Genomic DNA, 18,066 nt, shown 5'->3' with positions numbered 1-18,066 from the left:
TTTCGCTATGCGACACATTTTTACGCTGACCCCCTAAATTTCAAATTGATGCCACGGAAAACGAAATGGAGTATGAAGCTCAAATTTTCAGGATTTTACTTTCTCATCAATATCTACCACCACACAGAAAAAGAAAAAAATTGAAGAGGTGCTGCGGTGCACATCCCTGGAGTTGACATGGAATGGGCCTATAGCAACATTTTAAAGTGAAATTTGCATCATTTTATGCTGTTCTTACATTTAAATTTGCCATCATTGAAATTTTCAGAAAGCAGGACCTCTTTATCACTTTGGAAAACCCCAAATGAGGGACATTCTCTCAAAATAAGGGACAGTGTGCAGGTCTGCTTACCCATTTCTGGTACGGAGTAGTCGAAAAGCTATCCGGGATCAGGGTTTTGTGTACCAAATATCAAGGTTAAGAAACAAGAAATTTGGTGCAGAAATTAGAATAAGGGCAAGGATCTGGATAAGACTAGGGATGGTTTCAGTACCTACCCAGCATAAGCTGGTACCCATTAACACCTGGGTGAAGTAAACAGGATTAAGCACCTCACCCAAGGACCCAACACATTGGCCGCGATGTGACTTGAACCTGCTACCCTATGATTACGGGTCCCATCACTTAACCGCAACGCCACTGTGCTCAAATCATATCATGTTGACATACATACCTTCCTCTTGGAATGTGCCATTTTCTACCAGTTTGAAAGTCTTGAATATCGCTCCCTCTTCCATCAAAGACTTGGAATGTGGTGGCATGGATCCTGGCGTAGCGCCACCTATATCTGCATGGTGACCACGACTAGCTACGTAAAACACAGGTCTCTGGGCACCCTTGTAGAATACCTGGTAACAACAAATATAAGTTATTGATTGTATGTTTTATCAGAAAACTTTTGATTCACCAAAAATTTATAAACAGTAAGAAGCAAATTCAATGTGCACACTTTTAAATACTTTTTGAAACCGGGCCTTTAGTTTTTAAATGGTTGCCAAAATAACTTGCATACTTGATATTCGCCAGCGAAGTGGTTATGTAACTCCCCAGTAACTGGATCACGCACCTTTTGGAATTGATAGTACATGTCATAGACTTTCCATTGCGATCATTTCGATCGTGGTGTAGAACTCAAAAGCGTGATCCAGTTGACATGGTGATAATCAGATTACATGTAACACTTCGCTGGCGAATAAGAATGTGTGGTGTGTGTGTGTTTGTGAATGTGAACGTGCTGTTTAATCTGTGCCTTGTTCAGTTTTGTCCGGAGACAGATTCTTGTTTCCGATTTTGAAAAATAAAAGCACCGCAGCAATTCTTGGGTTATCCAGGGTTGTCAAACCTGACCAAATCAAATAAAAAAGTCATATACTTTAACACTTACTGGTGTAATGACAGTCAAATCTGGTAGATGGCTTCCACCACAGCTAGGGTGATTGGTTAAGATCATATCGCCTTCCTTCAGATCATCACCTAGGAAGCCCATCTGAAAAGAGCCATGACAAACACGAAGCTTAATGATCAATACAAGCAAGGTGATGTAAATCAATCTATTACACCTATAATAGGAGCCAGAGATAAAGTTAACCCCATGAGAACTACCTGCCGATTGGCCAAAAAGAAGTTTTCATTATCAATTGGACCAATCAGCAACATTGTTAGAATAATTTCACCATGCAAAAAAACTGGGGTGAATTATTTGCAAAGCTCCATTCTGATTGGTGATTATTAAAAACTGATTAAAGTGAAGATATCATGTAATTGACCAGAGGCATTTAGATCAGCAGGTAGTGCTCGGGGGTTAACTAGTTTGCGCCTGACATCACCTGTCAATCAAGCATCAAAACGGTTTGTTTACGATTTGTTGTAATGATGGAAATATCTGATCGCAGCAGTAAAGCAGCATGCTCTATGGTTAATTTTGCACTTTCAAATATACAAACTGTCTCAAAAGTTAGGTCTTCGTAATAAGAAATTTTTCTTGAAGGCATCATGTCAACAATGCTTAGAAAAGATGCCTTTTGCCTTCTAAAAGTACTGACATCATTCACCATTTTCTGCGATACCTTTTTTCCAATGAAAGCACCAGATAAATCAAGCTTCTTTTGTATGTGCTAACCAACCATAGGCTGCAAGGAATCATTTTCCTGATAACTATTTAGCAAATAGCAATCAACAAAGTAATAAGGTACTCACTTGGTACTGTACAGTTTCTTGCATAGCTCCCAGATGAACAGGTATATGAGGAGCATTAGCTACAAGTCCACCATCGTATCCAAACATTGCACAAGAGAAGTCTAATCTTTCCTGAAAATATAATACAATCTTTTGTTTAAATGTCACACTATTACAGATTTTACACTGAGGTTTGATGTCATCATTCAACTTGGAACTGCTTCATCATACTTGCAATTACCACATAATACGATGAGAGTGATGATGAAGTCCAAAAGTCACCACAAAAAAATTATTCTGCTGACTTGCTCCTAAAGTAATTTTTTTAGTTTATACCAAATTGGTCCATGGTGATGTGAATTCTGCCCTTGAATTATAAGACTACTATATATTTCCGTGCAAACTAAATTTAAAATCACAAATTCTATGCCAACATTGCACCAGGAATGTGTCAAAGGAAATAACCAGCTCTTTGATCGAGTACGGTTGTCAATCTTGTGGGACTAGTTTGAGGACAAAGGTATGAGTACAGGTTGCAGGTTGTTGAAAACTTTTGAAAGTTGTTCATTATTGAATGTCATCTAACAATTTATTTCTTTAATATATAGACATTTGCATCAAAATCTAAAATATAAATGGGTAAGATATAAATGGGTAAGATAGCATGATGAACATATTGAGCAATACATTTATATCGTTGCTAACTTGCTTCACAAAAATGTAGTTTGAGAGTAAATTATTCACACGCAGGCCACGGCAAACATGAACAGATATTCGTAACACATACTGAACAGGGGGCTGTATCCCTGTATCCCTGTGGTATATTCATTACAGGTAACACAATTGAGTGGTAAACTGGTGTGACTGCTTTGTGGTGAGGTACCATTTATTACCTAAACTTGGTTGGGTAACAAAAATATGAAACAATTCAACAGATTATGAAACTTCAGTTTCTACTTTTACGTGATTACTAAATTTGGTTTGAATGTACCATAGTGAGGAGATACTTGTCTTTGTGACGAAAAGCTTTTGAATTTCCCCTTCTTTTTGACATGAGGAATGATACAACAATGATCAAGCTTACCTTAATATTAGTTGAAATAGCTGTCCTCTGCAACACACGTCCCATTTGCTCTGCTGTGCTCATGAATCGGTGGGAGAAGATGGAGAGTTGGATTGTATCTAGATCGGTGCCTATGGCTTTCAGATTACCACTCCCAACCTTGATAAATACATTGGGCAAACAGTGATCCAAGAATTAGCAAAGTACCGGTAACAAATTATTAGGTCAAACACAAATCTTTCATCTGTGAGAGACCTGAAACTTTTCCTCTTTTGAGCTGATTTTCTTCTTTTTTTATTCCTGAAATTTATGCGTTTATTTTTTATTTTCAGCCCAATTTGAGCCATGATTTTACCATAATTTTACGCTTTTTTCAGTGTTTTTTGAGCATTTTCATCTTTTTTCCTCTTTTTTTACAAAGACCCTGTTTCAGGTCTGTATCACATTGTTGCACATGAGAGTGCAATGAGCTAGTCCATTTAAAATACACATTCTCCCTGTGGAAGATTTTGGAAATATCTTCTTCAGGGGGAGTATAAATTTTGAATAGAATAGACAATCAGGTAACTTCTATTTGAAATACTTACTCCAGTTTTGGAAGATATAGCTAAAATCATAATACACAGGGAGTATATGTTTCAAAATGATTAACCCTGACCAATTATAGTTTAAATTTCAAATTGAATTAGCACATTAACCAACTCTATTTGAAACTCACCTTCCCTCTGTAAACAATTCATGTTGAAGCTTTCTCAGAGGGTGTATGAGATTCAAATGCCGCTGCCTAATATGTTCCTTCCACTTGAAATCCATACTCTGTATGTTGGAAGATATTTCTAAAACCTTACTGGGTGTGGTTGATTTTTGTCGAAAAAAGGGGGCCATTCAGTGGCAGCTCCAAGAAAATGGGGGTCATTATGTTTGGGAACAAAAACTTTGCACATTTGGTGTACATTTCAAAAACATGGGGGTCATTGGGTGTAAGCTGATGAAAATAAGGGGCCATTGGGTGGCAGATTTGCAGAAAAAAGGGGGTCTATTGACAGGCACATGACATGTGCCAATATATGTGAGTGCACCCTCCCCCCAAGTGTTTTACAGTGTCATGGGCTTCAATACTTAGAATTTATTGTTCTTTGCCTGAATATTACTGGATGAAATGACATTCATCTGATTTACAATCTTAATGGTTATTCTTGAAAATAAAATGTTAATGGTATTTTTGAGAAATTTATGCTTATAAATAATTATGATCCTTTCATTTTTGATTAGTATATAAACAATAATTCCTCCTTACCTTAATTTTGACATCACCATTGACTGTTATAGATGCTTGGCAGTTTGGTTCTACTAGTATAGTACTGTTTGTTTCTATCAAAATGGCTGGCCCATCTATGATATGGTCACTTGAAAGCTCATCTAGGAGGTAGATTTTGGTATCACAGAAGCCTTGGTCATAGTAACATTTCACTACCTAGAAGAAAAAAGGAGTAACAAAATAAGTGAAAATCAAACTTTTTATGGGTGTATACTGAAAGAAATTGATCATATATCACAGGGAACATTGTTGATGTGGCCTAGTACTGGGCAACATAATATAGTGGTGGAGAATGGGCCAGACGAAAAGGCTTTCCAAATTGAGTATTTATCAGAGTAAGAGCTTTGCAATGGCCACATCAAGCCACACTTAAAGATTAAAAGTGAGTGCCAGCACTGGGCAAAACCTGGTCAGAATTGGGTCAGCTCTGAGTAGCTCGAAATACTCTAGTTAAAATACAGGTTTACATTTTACTATCTTACAATATCTTGCTGTATTTCAGCTAGAGCGCCATAGGTAGAAAACAAGTTTTTTTTCTGATAACAATACAAAATACACAATCTTTTCATGACTTCAGTGATGCAACCTCGATGGCCATCATTTCTATTCACCATGTTCACTGAAGTGAGAGAGAATTGAATAGATGCATGTTCATCACAACAGAAATGAACACAATAGAAATTAGCATCTCATGATGCACAACCAATCTTTAGAAATAAGACACCCCACTTTTAGACGGGATTGGCTCTGGCTGCAACAAGAAGTCCGAAAGGCCACACCATATTAGACCAGTTGTGGCTGAATTTTGTTGTCTAGTCCAGTGCCAATGTTCACTTTATCTGGCCCATCCCTGCTCCAGTATATATATATAATGGCCTTTTCCTCTGGTTCAGTACTGGTGAAAGTTTGCTGTATAAGAAAGCATTTGGAATGTTTGCATGACTATAACTGAACTAGGTCTTACTTTCTCTGCCCTAGGTTCTTTGCCACTCTTCTTTAATTCAACATCCATCTGAATATCAGTCTTGCCTACACCCCTGACACGGATGTCATCCACTATGATGGTTCTGTCAGGGATGATAAAACCAAACTCTCTTTTGTATCTGAAACAAAGAAGGGAAGATATGGATGAATAGAGCAGGGATGTAAGTAACCCTGAAGAAAAAATACGGAAAATACGGAAAAAAGCGCGTAAATTCGGGCTAAAAAGCCCAAAATGGGCTGAAAATAAAAGAAACTGCGTAAATCTGGACTACAAAAATTACAGAATTCTGTAAAAATACAGAAAATTTACATCCCTGAATAGAGGTTGTCCAGGGTTGGCGCGATTTAAATCATGATTTAAATCACGATTTAAATCAAATGATTTTTTTTTTTAAATCACTGATTTAAATCAACTTTTTCAGTTTTTACCGTTTTGGATAAATTTAAGTTAATTTCTATCTTGAATTGCCTGTTTTACTTCATTTGTAACGTTTCTACACCTTTCGGATACAATTAAATACCTCTATGATGTCATTTTATCTATTGATAAAAAATCATTTTTTAAGGTGCAGAATTCAACAGGTTTTTTCCATGATTTTACCAAATTTTTCTGAAAACATGTTTTGATTTTTTGTAAATACCTGATAGGATTGTGCATGTCTAGCATTCTACTGGTCTCTTTAGACTTTATCATGGGGTATAGCAGTTCTTGGGATAAAAATTTAAAAAAATCGCCAACCCTGGTTGTGCGTGAAATTATTGATTGGCTCCAAACAAAGGATTTGAACTGGTGTCCTTCACCGTAATCATGGCGCAGTGCAGTCCATTCAATCAACCTATTTGATCGCACTGCATTTGTTATGTGTGCGAGACAAACTGTCGCGGTAGATTGCAATCATGCTTTTGTTGAATGCATTTGAGTAGTCCGCCATATTTATGGTATGATACGTCATATGCACAACCTCTATGCAACAAAATGACAGAATGGTCCAGCCGTTAAGGTTTTTGACTATGGCGCAAGAGGTCACTGGTTCAATTCACAGTGGAGGCAAACATCAATTTAATAGTGCAGGAGCAGGATCCCACAGGGGGCCTAAATAAGGACTTGGTTCACCCCCCACTACATACAAGGTTTGACACCATAGGTAGTTAGTATGGACCCTCTAGATCACTGCTAGGTAGGTAGTGGACTCAAATTGTGGTATCACTTTTTTTTTTTTTTTTTTTTTATGTATGGACGTATAATTGCATAAAATCACCAAACATAGGACAAAATTAAGGGGTAGGGGAAATATTAACTCCAAGAACTCAACTTTTACTCATAATAATGAATTTATTTTGGTATGAATTTGTAGCTAATTGATTGTTCTAACTGCCTAGTATTATTTGAAAGCAAACCTAGGTTTCATTTGATCATGATTTGAAGTGGCCAGTCCATACACTAGTGAAAAATCAATATAATGATGTTACCCATGCATGCACACTATACCAGCAATTTGCAAACTGAAGTTTGTTAGGCTTATAATTGGCGAAAATTATTCGGTTTTTGTTACTGTCAAAAATTGTGTAAATTCACATAAGCATGCGCCAGTCATGCATTAATGATATGAGCAGTTAGGCTATTCCAGTTGAAATCCCTTACCCCTTATGGAAGACATGACCTTAACCTTCAAAACAGGGATTGGAATTTCAAATAGGGCTACCTGAATGGACAACTCCATTTGAAATTCACACTCCCTGTGTGGGAGATTCAGGTCATGTCTTCCATAGTGCAGATTTCTCTACTGGAATTGCCCATTTCATGCAAAATATGACAATGGCGCTATTATTTTTTTAATTTTCCTTACTTGTTTGTAAAGGCACCCTGAAAGTCCCCATGGCGAGGTGCTTCCCCTCCTCCAGCTGATGTCCCTTCTACTTTACACATAAGGCCATGATCAGTTCTGTCATATCGTAGATGTAGGTAAGGCTCAGTCTCTATTTGAGATCTGCAAAATATAAAAGAAAAGTAGGCATGAATACAGGGTGTTCCAACAAAACGTTATGCCAAAATTGGCTTTATTGTTACATTTTGTTGGAACACCCTGTATAGGTTAAGTTATATACTGCAAAATGTCTGAAACAAGAAACAGAGTATGTGAAGTATCTGTGTGAATGAAGAAAAGAAAAATAATATTATTAGTACACTGTAATGATAATTCTTGTGCACAACTACCAGAAATGCATTTCATGAAGAAAAAAGAAAGAAGAGTTATAAAAGAAAGCAGTCCAGGAGATCCTTCTTTGGGAATCCCCACCATTTCATAAAGAGGCTGTTTGAGCAAGGACAACTTTTAATTTAATTATTTTATTTTTTCAGGAGAGTGTGATCAACAAGGACGATCTGCCAGATGCTGACAGGTCTCCAGTGAATATTAAAGCAAGTTTGAGACTAGCAGTCAAAGAAAAATTGACAATAAGCACAAACAATAACCCTGAGTGCATCATTCATATGCCAATCACTCCGGAGGTGTATGAAGAGATTTTTGAAGTCTGTTTCACTTTCAGTTGAAAAACTTGACAGAATTCGTGGATCAAGCTGGAACATATAGGATCATAAATAAAAATGTATACTTTGCCTATGTGAGGCTCAGTGGAATCCGCTTACATCTGACAAAGGCACAACCTTAGTTGAATATCTAGACATTAATGGGAAGCTTGAAGAGCACCACATAGAAAGAGGTCATAATTTAACACTAAGATTTATATGCTCTTACGGCACAAAGACAGTGATTGAGTAAGTATCTTGTAAACCCAAGAATGTGAGCCTTTTTTAAAAACTTGATATAACTCCCTGCCCCTGTGCAAAACAGTTTTATACCGCTGTTGCTTTGATAGATATGTATACTCTATAATTGGCTTGATCAATATGCATTTTGAATTGCATTTTCCATCATATGGAAAAGAGATATAGGCTTAGGGGCTGTGCAATAATTATGAGTCCAGGGGAGGGGGGGCGGTAAATTGAGGGAGGAGGGCAAGATATTTTTGGCGAGCCGAAAACAGGTGGAGGCAAGCGATTTTTGGCACACATACATGGGGCACCTTTTAAATAAAATGCTCTAAAAGGCTTAGGAAAACAGTACGGAAATGCTTATATGCAAATTTTCATGCTCGCTGTGCTGGCAACATATATCTAGACCATTTAAGGATTGCAAATTGGGATCCCAAAAATTTAGCATGTGTAAAGGGGGCGGGAAGATTTTTTGGCAAGCTGAGGGGGGGGGCAAGCGTTTTTGGTGGGCCGTTCGAAATTTACCTCGGGAAGGGGAGGGGCTCATAATTATTGCACAGCCCCTTAATGTCAAATCAGGTCCACAACAGATGGTCAGCAAAATGCTGGAATGGGTTACATGCGCACCTCCAGGTAACTCTGTATGGTTCCGGGTGATGCGTGTAAACTAGTTATTTGGAATATCGGATTATCGTTTAGAGAAATTGAAAAATTTAATTTTTTTATTTTTCAGGAGGAGTTTCCGGAAGATGACAGGTCTCCAGTGAATATAAAAGCGAGTTTGAGACTAGCTATCAAAGAAAAGTTAACAATAAGCCTGAACAATAATCCTGAGTGCATCATAAGTATGCCAATCACTCCGGAGGTGTATGAAGAGATTTTTGAAGTCTGTTTCACTTTCAGTCAAAGAACTTGACAGAATTCATGGATCAAGCTGGAACACTAAGATCGTAAATAAAAATGGAGAATTTGCCTACATGTGAGGCCCAGTAGAATCCGCTTACATCTGACCAAGGCACAACCTTTGAATATCTAGACATTAATGGGAAGCTTGAAGAGCACCACATAGAAAGAGGTTATAACTTATATATGACTATATATATGACTATAAGCGTAAACAATAACCCTGAGTGCATCATTCATATGCCAATCACTCTGAGGTGTATGAAGAGATTTTTGGTGTCAGTGGAAGGACTTGACAGAATTCGGTTTTTAATGCAGCAAAATTGGAGTTAAATAAAGAAAGTTACCCTCAATCTGTATGCCATTGATGTGATCAAAAACTTCGGTCATTGAAGAAGACGAGCGGAACAAAATCTATGTTACACAGTCATTGACTGTGCATTGAGTGGAGAAAGTGTTGTAGCTATGGTGGAAAGTAAATTCACTATTATTCGGGAATATGTAGCAATCAAAGAGACAGCCAGGACCATACACTGCCATGGGATCACATCTGCTAAGGCTTCATTGTGCCCTCCCTGTGCAAAGTATAAAAGCGACCTGTACGCCAAAAGAAATGAAAAGACAAAGGCAAAACCTCAAGAGGGCGATCCTGCCTCCCATGCACATCATGACCTCATGAACAAAGAAACACTAACCAAAAAAGCAGAAAACCTAAAAAAGGAAAATGATCAACTAAAGACACAAATAGACACTATTTTTCCAGGTGCTTATGTGGTGGACATTGCAAAGTCATGGCCCATTTTAAAGATGCTGAATGTCAATGTTGTCAAGAGATTCCAGAAACCGAGCAGTTTACTCTTGACAAAGGGGTCGAATGCGTAACGCTAATTGAGGATTTTGAGGCAGCAATTCTAACCACTAACCAAAAAAGCAGAAAAGCTAAAAAAGTAAAATGATCAACTAAAGACACAAATAGAGCAATTGAAGTCGCATATCAATGGCCTGATGGAAAATCATGCTGTTCCTCGAGACACCAAACACAATGCAGAACTCACAGACATGTTCAAGCAAAACTCTTCTAACATGGAATCAATTCTGACAAAAACTTGTTTTGTTTAAATAGAAAGTTTAGTGTATTTTTATCATATTTTAAAGAAGATTTTTTCAAAGCCCTGTCATTAATATGGACTGCCAGGTATTTCAGTATGCATGCTCTGACCATTGGGACCTTGACCTTCTTCTGAGACAATTGTCAAGGAAGAAGACAGAATTATGCTGCTCTTTAAAATGGCCTAAAACCAAGCATCCCATGTGATGACAATAATAATATGGCCCCTCTGAATTATTAGATGATATACCTCTTGTACATGTAGAACCTTTTTCAGCTGTTGAGCCAAACCCAAGCAACTTGATACATTATGATAATTTTGTCCGATATGCTTTCACCTACTTATAGCCTGCTTGTGCCTGTGCTTTGTGTATTGAGTTTTTTTAATATTTGGTACAGTTAGGATTAATAAGAAATAATAACTTGTAGATGGATTGGATTTTTGTACCACTTCTTCACAGAGCAAACTAGACTAACGAAAAAGAGGAAGGAAATGTTAAAGACTGAATGGGCAACTTTTATCTCATTATTTGGAATTTTTTTTGTATGCATGGCTGATTAAGATAAATACTGTAGAGAAATAAACATACTAATAAATCTACATATTATACACTTCACAGGTACATGAGTACAAAGCAGGTCCATCAACTGAAATTACTAGGAAAAGAATGAGTGTGGTCAAATACGATTCAACAGAAGCTGAGGTGAGTTTCTAGCACAGAATCAAATCCAGAGAACCAGGACTCAAACGCCATCTTAATTGATACATGCATGGGGCGATTTTGCTCAAAATTCACACGAAACAAATCGGTGCTTATGCGCAGTACTTGATACGCCTCATGGCACGGCGTACTGCCTGCGTCTAACAAGCAAATAGGTTGTAACGAAAGTAGAAACAAAATTTCTTTGTTTACAGACTGTGAAAGATGTCAAGGAGACCCTGCTAAAGGTGATGAGACAATCTTTCTGAAGGCAATCGCCAATCTTTCTTTATACAGAAACGTGACAAATATCTTGGACAAACAAGATGAAGTTTTCAAATATATCACGAAGGAGGAATCCCGGATAATGATATGATAGGCCAAGGATTGATCATATAAACCAGATATGCCACAAACAAAATCATCAGATGGGAAGGTAATAAGTAACCAATTAAAATAGTGTAAAATTGCAATTTTTTGCACGCTTCCCAGAAAATAAACAAGGAATATTTTTGAGTTTCATATTATTTGAAGTGAAAGTTGATACACATTGGGTTCATTTCTTGGTATAAAATAGTGTAACCATTTAAATACTGAAATGAGTTAAGAATCCCGGGGTAAGAACTCGCCTAGCAATAAATCATAGGCTTATAACGTGAAAAGCTAAATGAATATGATACACTATTATACCAAGAAATGAACGCAATGTGTAACTCCAAGTGCAAGCGCTCATTGTAACTATTCCATCACAGGACTTCAGGAACATGTGAATCCTGCTCTAGACACTGTAACACTTGATGCCATCAGAAAAACTTCAGGACGTCACCAGAATATATGCATGCATTTAAAGAAGGATATGTATCTGGGGAAGCATTGGAGAACACCGTCAAAATTTTCAAATCCCATCGCCGTGAAGAACTGAATGAATCAAAAAGAAACAAAGCATTTCAATATGACAATAATAATATGCCCCTCTCTGAATTATTATATGAACTTTTTCAGCCATTGAGCCAAACCAAAGCAACTTGGCGCATTATAATAATTTTGTCTGACTACATTATTACTGTAACGAAAGTAGGAACAAAATTTCTTTGTTTGCAGACTGTGCAAGATGCCATGGAAATACTGCTTCAGGTGAACAAGGTATTGAAATGGTGGGATGGCATTCCAACAATGACTTTGAAAGAGGTACAAGAATTCAGCAATGGTCTGGACAAGGTTCATAAAATTATTCAAAACCATGGCCAGATGAATACAGAACAGACTGTTACCATAAACATGGACAAATATGTCAAAAATTTTCCCTGCAGTACCAATGTCCTAGACTATAATAGAAGGAAGAGTAATTATTCCATCACATGACTTCGGAAACATGTAAAACATGCTCTAGACACTGTAACACTTGATGACATCAGAAAATACTTCAGGACGTCACAAGAATATATGCGCGCATTTAAAGAAGGATATGTATCTGGGGAAATGGAGAACACTGTCAACATTTTCAAATCTCATCTCCGTGTATCAAAGAACTGAATGAATCAAAAACAGTCACTTTGTGTGTTTACATTGTATACTTTTCTGAAACTTAATTTTCTGTTCTTAACGTGAATTAAACTTTTTTCATAAAATAATTCCTACCTACCGACCCTCCCTTTTTTTCTGCTTGTTTCAGGAAAGGACTTATTCATTATTACATTTCTTTGTTTACAGACATTGTAAGATGCCAAGGAGATCCTGCTGAAGAGAGAGTACTCCAACTACACAAGAATAAAATGGAACCGTTTGGAAGAAGTTGAAGGAGGATGGCAAATCCCCCTTCTTTGTATACCCAGCTGTAATCAAATACAGAGTTGGTGGTGTGTTGCGTACAGCGTAGCCGTGGGATGACATTCCGGGGTCTCCCCATCAGTCAGCAACACAGTCAATTCGAACCCCTGTCAGTTTGAAAACCCTTTAGAGTTATCCCATGTCTAGAGAAGAGGAACATCACAAGCAGGCACACGGTCAGGATTGATGGTGTTCGGATGAATGCGAAGTGCACAGCATCTTCTGAAATGTAATAACCAGTGGTTCCATATCCCATGTCTAGAGAAGAGGAACATCAATCACAAGCAGGCACGCCGAATGGAGAGAGTGTTCTGCTCAAAGCAAATGTAATAACCAGTGGTTCCATATCATAATAGTAACTTGGAATCCCTTTTCATTATGCAAAAGAAAATCATCAGAACATGCACTTATTCACTTTGGCTGGATCATTCAACCCCTCTTTTCATTTCCTTAAAAAACCTAAAAATTCGTGATATTTACACATTTCAACTAGCAACTCGTAACATCGCGACGACAAACACACTGCTAGCCAAAAACACAATTAAAACCCAGGGACCTACCACTTGGAATTCACTAAATGACGACATTAAAAACTCTTGCTCCCTATCCCCCTTTAAAAAACGAATGAAAAATTATATCCTGGATCAATACCACTCTGAAACCGTCAATAACGAGTACGCATCAATCATGTAAATTTCCTTACCCCCCCCTTGATGCTTTTTTTTCTGCACCCTCGTTTTCATGGATGTTCTAGTTCATATCAAAGGAATTCTTGTCAAATATATTCATGTGGTATATGCATGTACCTAATATGACATCCATTTACTGTTTTTCTTTTCTTTGCAAAATGTTATTTTTATATTTAATAAATTATTAAATTCTATGTCTTTCATTGTAATATTTTCATGTAACCTCAGCCACACACCGAATGGATAGAGTGTTCTGCTCAAAGCAAATGTAATAACCAGTGGTTCCATATCCCATGTCTAGAGAAGAGGAACATCAATCACAAGCAGGCACGCCAAAAGGATAGAGTGCTCTGCCCAAAGCAAATGTAATAACCAGTGGTTCCATATCCCATGTCTAGAGAAGAGAAACATCAATCACAAGCAGGCACGCCAAATGAATAGTGTTCTGCTCAAAGCAAATGTAATAACCATTGGTTCCATATCCCATGTCTAGAGAAGAGGAACATCAATCACAAGCAGGCACACATACAGTCAGGATTGGTGGTGTTTGGAAGAATGGCAAGTGCACAGCATCTTCTGTTGGTGCCACCAGACGAAACCTGATGAGCGAATCATAAAGTGCAGTAACAAACAGTGCATCGGCTTTCAACAGGTTGGTGCCACCAGATGCAACCTGATGAGCGAATCATAAAGTGCAGTAACAAACAGTGCATCGGCTTTCAACAGTACCACGAGAGTTGCATTTTCCGGTTCACTGGCAAATCTGCACCAGGTAACATGAAATTACAGCAATTCAACACACACGTTGGTGGGTTTCGAAAGCACTGAGGCTTTTCGAAATGATAGTGCCAGTTACGAAGTAGGATTTATAACATAGCCTGCTTATTTGATTGGCGCAAGGATTGCTGATATAAATGTGCTTCAATGCTGAAGGTATCTGTGGTAGGTTGCAGAGATATGCTTTGCAGAATATACGGTGCTCCTGAATTATTTTGACATTTTATAGGACATTGGATACCCGGGGGGGGGGTACTCAGTACAAATGGCCATACGGGGACGTGCCGCAAACATGGGTCGCATTTTCGGCCGCTTGGTATATCAATGACCCTTATTTTTTTCCGCTTTTTGTGGTATACGCATGGGTAGTAAGTTGAAATTGGTATTGAAATGGGGTCTAAATCAGATTTTGGTATATCAATGGGTCGAAAATCTTTAAACTCACTTGCATGAATTTCACGAAAATTAATTGTCCAAATAAGGAACATCGCAATCCAAATAAGGCAAATCAGAACCATAAATTCAGAGCTGGGCAAATCAATTGTTAGTCCGATTAGCAAACGTTGAGTTGTCATTGCAAACAGATGGCGACACTCTGCCGGTGGAATATATGCGAGCCCAGCACTACTTGTTTACTCCGCCAATTTTGATAAATCACTGAAATATTATCGGTATCGAAGTTGCAACAGCAATTTTTCATCGCTGTTTTTAAGTAAGTTTTGCCTCTCGAACTCGGGATCGCAAAATTTGAGTAAATTAAGTGCCGATTTTTAAATGCATCGAATCATATAAATGGGTTTTATCAACAATCGGGTAAGTCTTTAGTGTTAAGTTGAGTTTTATTTTTGGTGCCGAATTCAGCTGACATGACACGCGACAGCACTGCCAAAAGTGTCAAGATCACACACGATCGACATGCATGGGTCAAATTGATGTTGTTTTGGTTCGATAAATTCAATGTTAATTGCAATTGCATTGAACAGATTACAGAAATGCATGAATATTAAATTCGTTTAAAATTCCAAGAAATCATGAGTGGGACGAAAAAAGGTACCGTACAAAAAAAATATAAATAAAAAACTCATGTTGATGTTCAAAATTTTTTTTTTTTTTTTTTTCGTTCTTCTTTCACCATGCAGGGTATGATGAGGGGGGCACTGGCTGCACCACTGTTTTCGTGGTTTTTGTATGTTGTTAAATAAAATTTAAAATAAATAAGTGCAAGAATCATCTTTCCCTACACAATACTTGTTACAAACTAGGCTAGATTATTGGCCCTACAAGACAAAGAACATAAATGAAGGAAACTGAGAAAACAAAACAACAATAAATATATTTTGGATTTGTATTCATTACAAAATAAGGGGTGGTGCAACAATTATGTGTGCCCCGGGGTTGTGAATTCTCAAAATGTCCGCCAAAAATTGCCCCCCTTTTGGCCTGCCAAAAATCTTTGCCCCCCCTATAATTCACCACCCGGCCCGGGTTACACATAATTATTGCATCACCCCTAACAAACAAAATAATAATAATTAATAAATGATAGACCTTTGATATATAGAATAAAAAAATACAAAATACAGTAAACAAGAAATAAAAAATATGAAAATTTGTTATGGTATTCTAAACGTATAGTGGTATATGGATGGGTCTGTATATGGGGTTGGTATATCAATGGGTGGTATTTTTGTCTTTTCAACTGGTATAGTCATGGGTGTCTATTCTATGTTGGTATATGCATCGGTAGTAAAAATCAGGTTTGAAGTGGTATAGCCATGGGTCCTACTTCAAAATCTTCGGAGGCACACCCCTACCCAAAAAAATTTGAGTACCCCCCCGGGATTGGATACCTGTTACTGTGTTAGAGTATCCATGAACAGAGTGATATTTACTTTGGCAGGTAGTTCTCATGGGGTTAAACACTGTTCAATTTCATTTTTAAAGGAAGACTATAACATTGTATGGATTTTTGATCAGAGCTGTGAGTAAATAAGAAATCTGGTGTGAAACAACCTCGAATGGGACACGGTGTTAACGGGCAAACACAGAAAATGTGCTTTGCAGATGGAACACTCAAAGGAGCTGAAGTGACTCTGCAAGAATGTGGCATGGACACGACAGGCATGAAGTTGGAAGAAATGTGTGTGAAAAGCTAAATGAATATGAGGATTTTAAAAATGAAAAGTCCGTCCTGGAAGATTTATTGAGGACCATGGGGATAGATGCCTGTTCTTCCCCAAGTTCCATTGTGAACTGAATCCTATCGAAAGATGCTGGTGCAAATCCAAGCAGTACACAAGCGCTCATTGTAATTATTCCATGTGCAGGAAACATGTGAATTCTTGCCCGAAGTCACTGATAACTGGGAAGAACTTGATGATAATATCAAGCAGGAAATGGCCACAATCAACGACTTATATTGTGGGAAGCATCTTGTTCTAAACTTTCAAGAATATGCATCAGCTGCATTGCTGGAGTGGGAGAAAGTGGAAAGTGGAGAGGGACAAATCGGGCGAGAAAAAAAACAGCTTTGGTCGCGAAACAAGAGCAAATCGGCTACACTATTGACCGTCAGGACTTTCTGCAACCTCCTTGGGCCAGACTGCGACGAGCAATCGGGTTTAGTGCAAGAGTTCAAAATCATGGCAACATCACATCTAGCTGCTTACAGAGGGAATCGGTTTAACATACCATTCCACAACTCTGCTGCCGTCTACCACCACATGGAGCACTTCCATAAGCTGTGCCTGTCTTTGGATCCACAAAGAGAGAACAATCAGTACTTCAAATGCTTGAAAGCGGATTTCCAAGATGACATCGTCCTTGCAGGGATTCGTGCCATGGGGATGATAAACCAGCATGTGTCAACTCCACTTATGAAACTGGTTGAAAGCAACATCCACATAATGGATACATTGTGTATAGAGGTTCACCAATTAATTATTTTGATATTGTACTAATTAGATCATTATGGGCAAAAGATGTGTTGCCACCTTAATTTTTATACTTAAAAAAAAAAGGTTTGGACATAAATATTACTTGTGCCAGGTTTGGTGGTCATGGTTGGTTGCATTGTCCCAAAATTAGTGATGCAGTTATATATTAGGTACTTTTGACCAAATTTGCATAATTAATTAGCCTAATTTGCATATTATGAGCAAATTTCAGCTTTATTCCTTTTTTTAAGTGATTTTCGTAAGTTGGAATGTTTGAAAAATGCCATTTGAGTGTGTCAAAATAGCTAATTACCTGTGAAAATTTTAAGCGGAAACCCAATTTCGTGCTTTTTTCAAATTTTGGACACAATGGCTGAAAAGGGGCCGAAATTCAGCGTTGTTTTTCGCTCATAACTACACTTCCCAATGTCCGATTTCAATTTTTTTTTCAGATTATTGCTTCTTTCATCAAGTTGCTTCATATGAAACTAATTTCAAAGTCCTGCATACAACTTTGAAAAATGGTGTGCTATGCCTACTACCAGAAGAGGAAGTGAACAGGAGAGCTAAAGTTGATGGGTCAGTGACACAAAGACGTAACTCCTTTTTAGATACTATGGAGTTACATCTTTATGTACAATTTAACTTGTAGCTTGCATCAACAATAACACTGTTACTATGACACAGGCTGCAGAAAAGTACTTCGGCACTGTATATTTACCAGACAGACAAGCTGATGCACAAAAGTCCGTCAATGGCATGCTTAGAATTGGTCGCAGAATCGCAGCTCATTTCAGACATTCTACTTTGG

At 37.7% G+C, this 18,066-nt stretch overlaps 1 protein-coding gene and 1 long non-coding RNA gene across 2 annotated transcripts in view; one reads left to right on the top strand and one right to left on the bottom strand.

The window, feature by feature from the left end:
* Positions 1-18,066, top strand: part of LOC140135844 (uncharacterized) — a 216,649-nt gene that overhangs the window by 48,247 nt on the left and 150,336 nt on the right. The window lies entirely within an intron of this gene.
* LOC140135842 (5-oxoprolinase-like) overlaps positions 1-18,066 on the bottom strand; it is a 143,207-nt gene that overhangs the window by 18,305 nt on the left and 106,836 nt on the right. The window contains exons 14-20 of the mRNA XM_072157480.1: positions 7,389-7,529; positions 5,522-5,660; positions 4,537-4,713; positions 3,261-3,398; positions 2,198-2,308; positions 1,386-1,487; positions 675-849 (exon numbers count right to left, since the gene is read on the bottom strand). Coding sequence (XP_072013581.1) covers positions 675-849; positions 1,386-1,487; positions 2,198-2,308; positions 3,261-3,398; positions 4,537-4,713; positions 5,522-5,660; positions 7,389-7,529 — 983 coding nt within the window. The remainder of the gene's footprint in view (positions 1-674; positions 850-1,385; positions 1,488-2,197; positions 2,309-3,260; positions 3,399-4,536; positions 4,714-5,521; positions 5,661-7,388; positions 7,530-18,066) is intronic.

The sequence above is a fragment of the Amphiura filiformis genome, chromosome 16 (genome assembly GCF_039555335.1).
Source record: "Amphiura filiformis chromosome 16, Afil_fr2py, whole genome shotgun sequence".
Lineage (NCBI taxonomy): Eukaryota > Metazoa > Echinodermata > Ophiuroidea > Amphilepidida > Amphiuridae > Amphiura > Amphiura filiformis.
The sequence above is the reverse complement of the archived record's forward strand: the minus strand, read 5'-3'. Positions and strand labels throughout refer to the sequence as shown.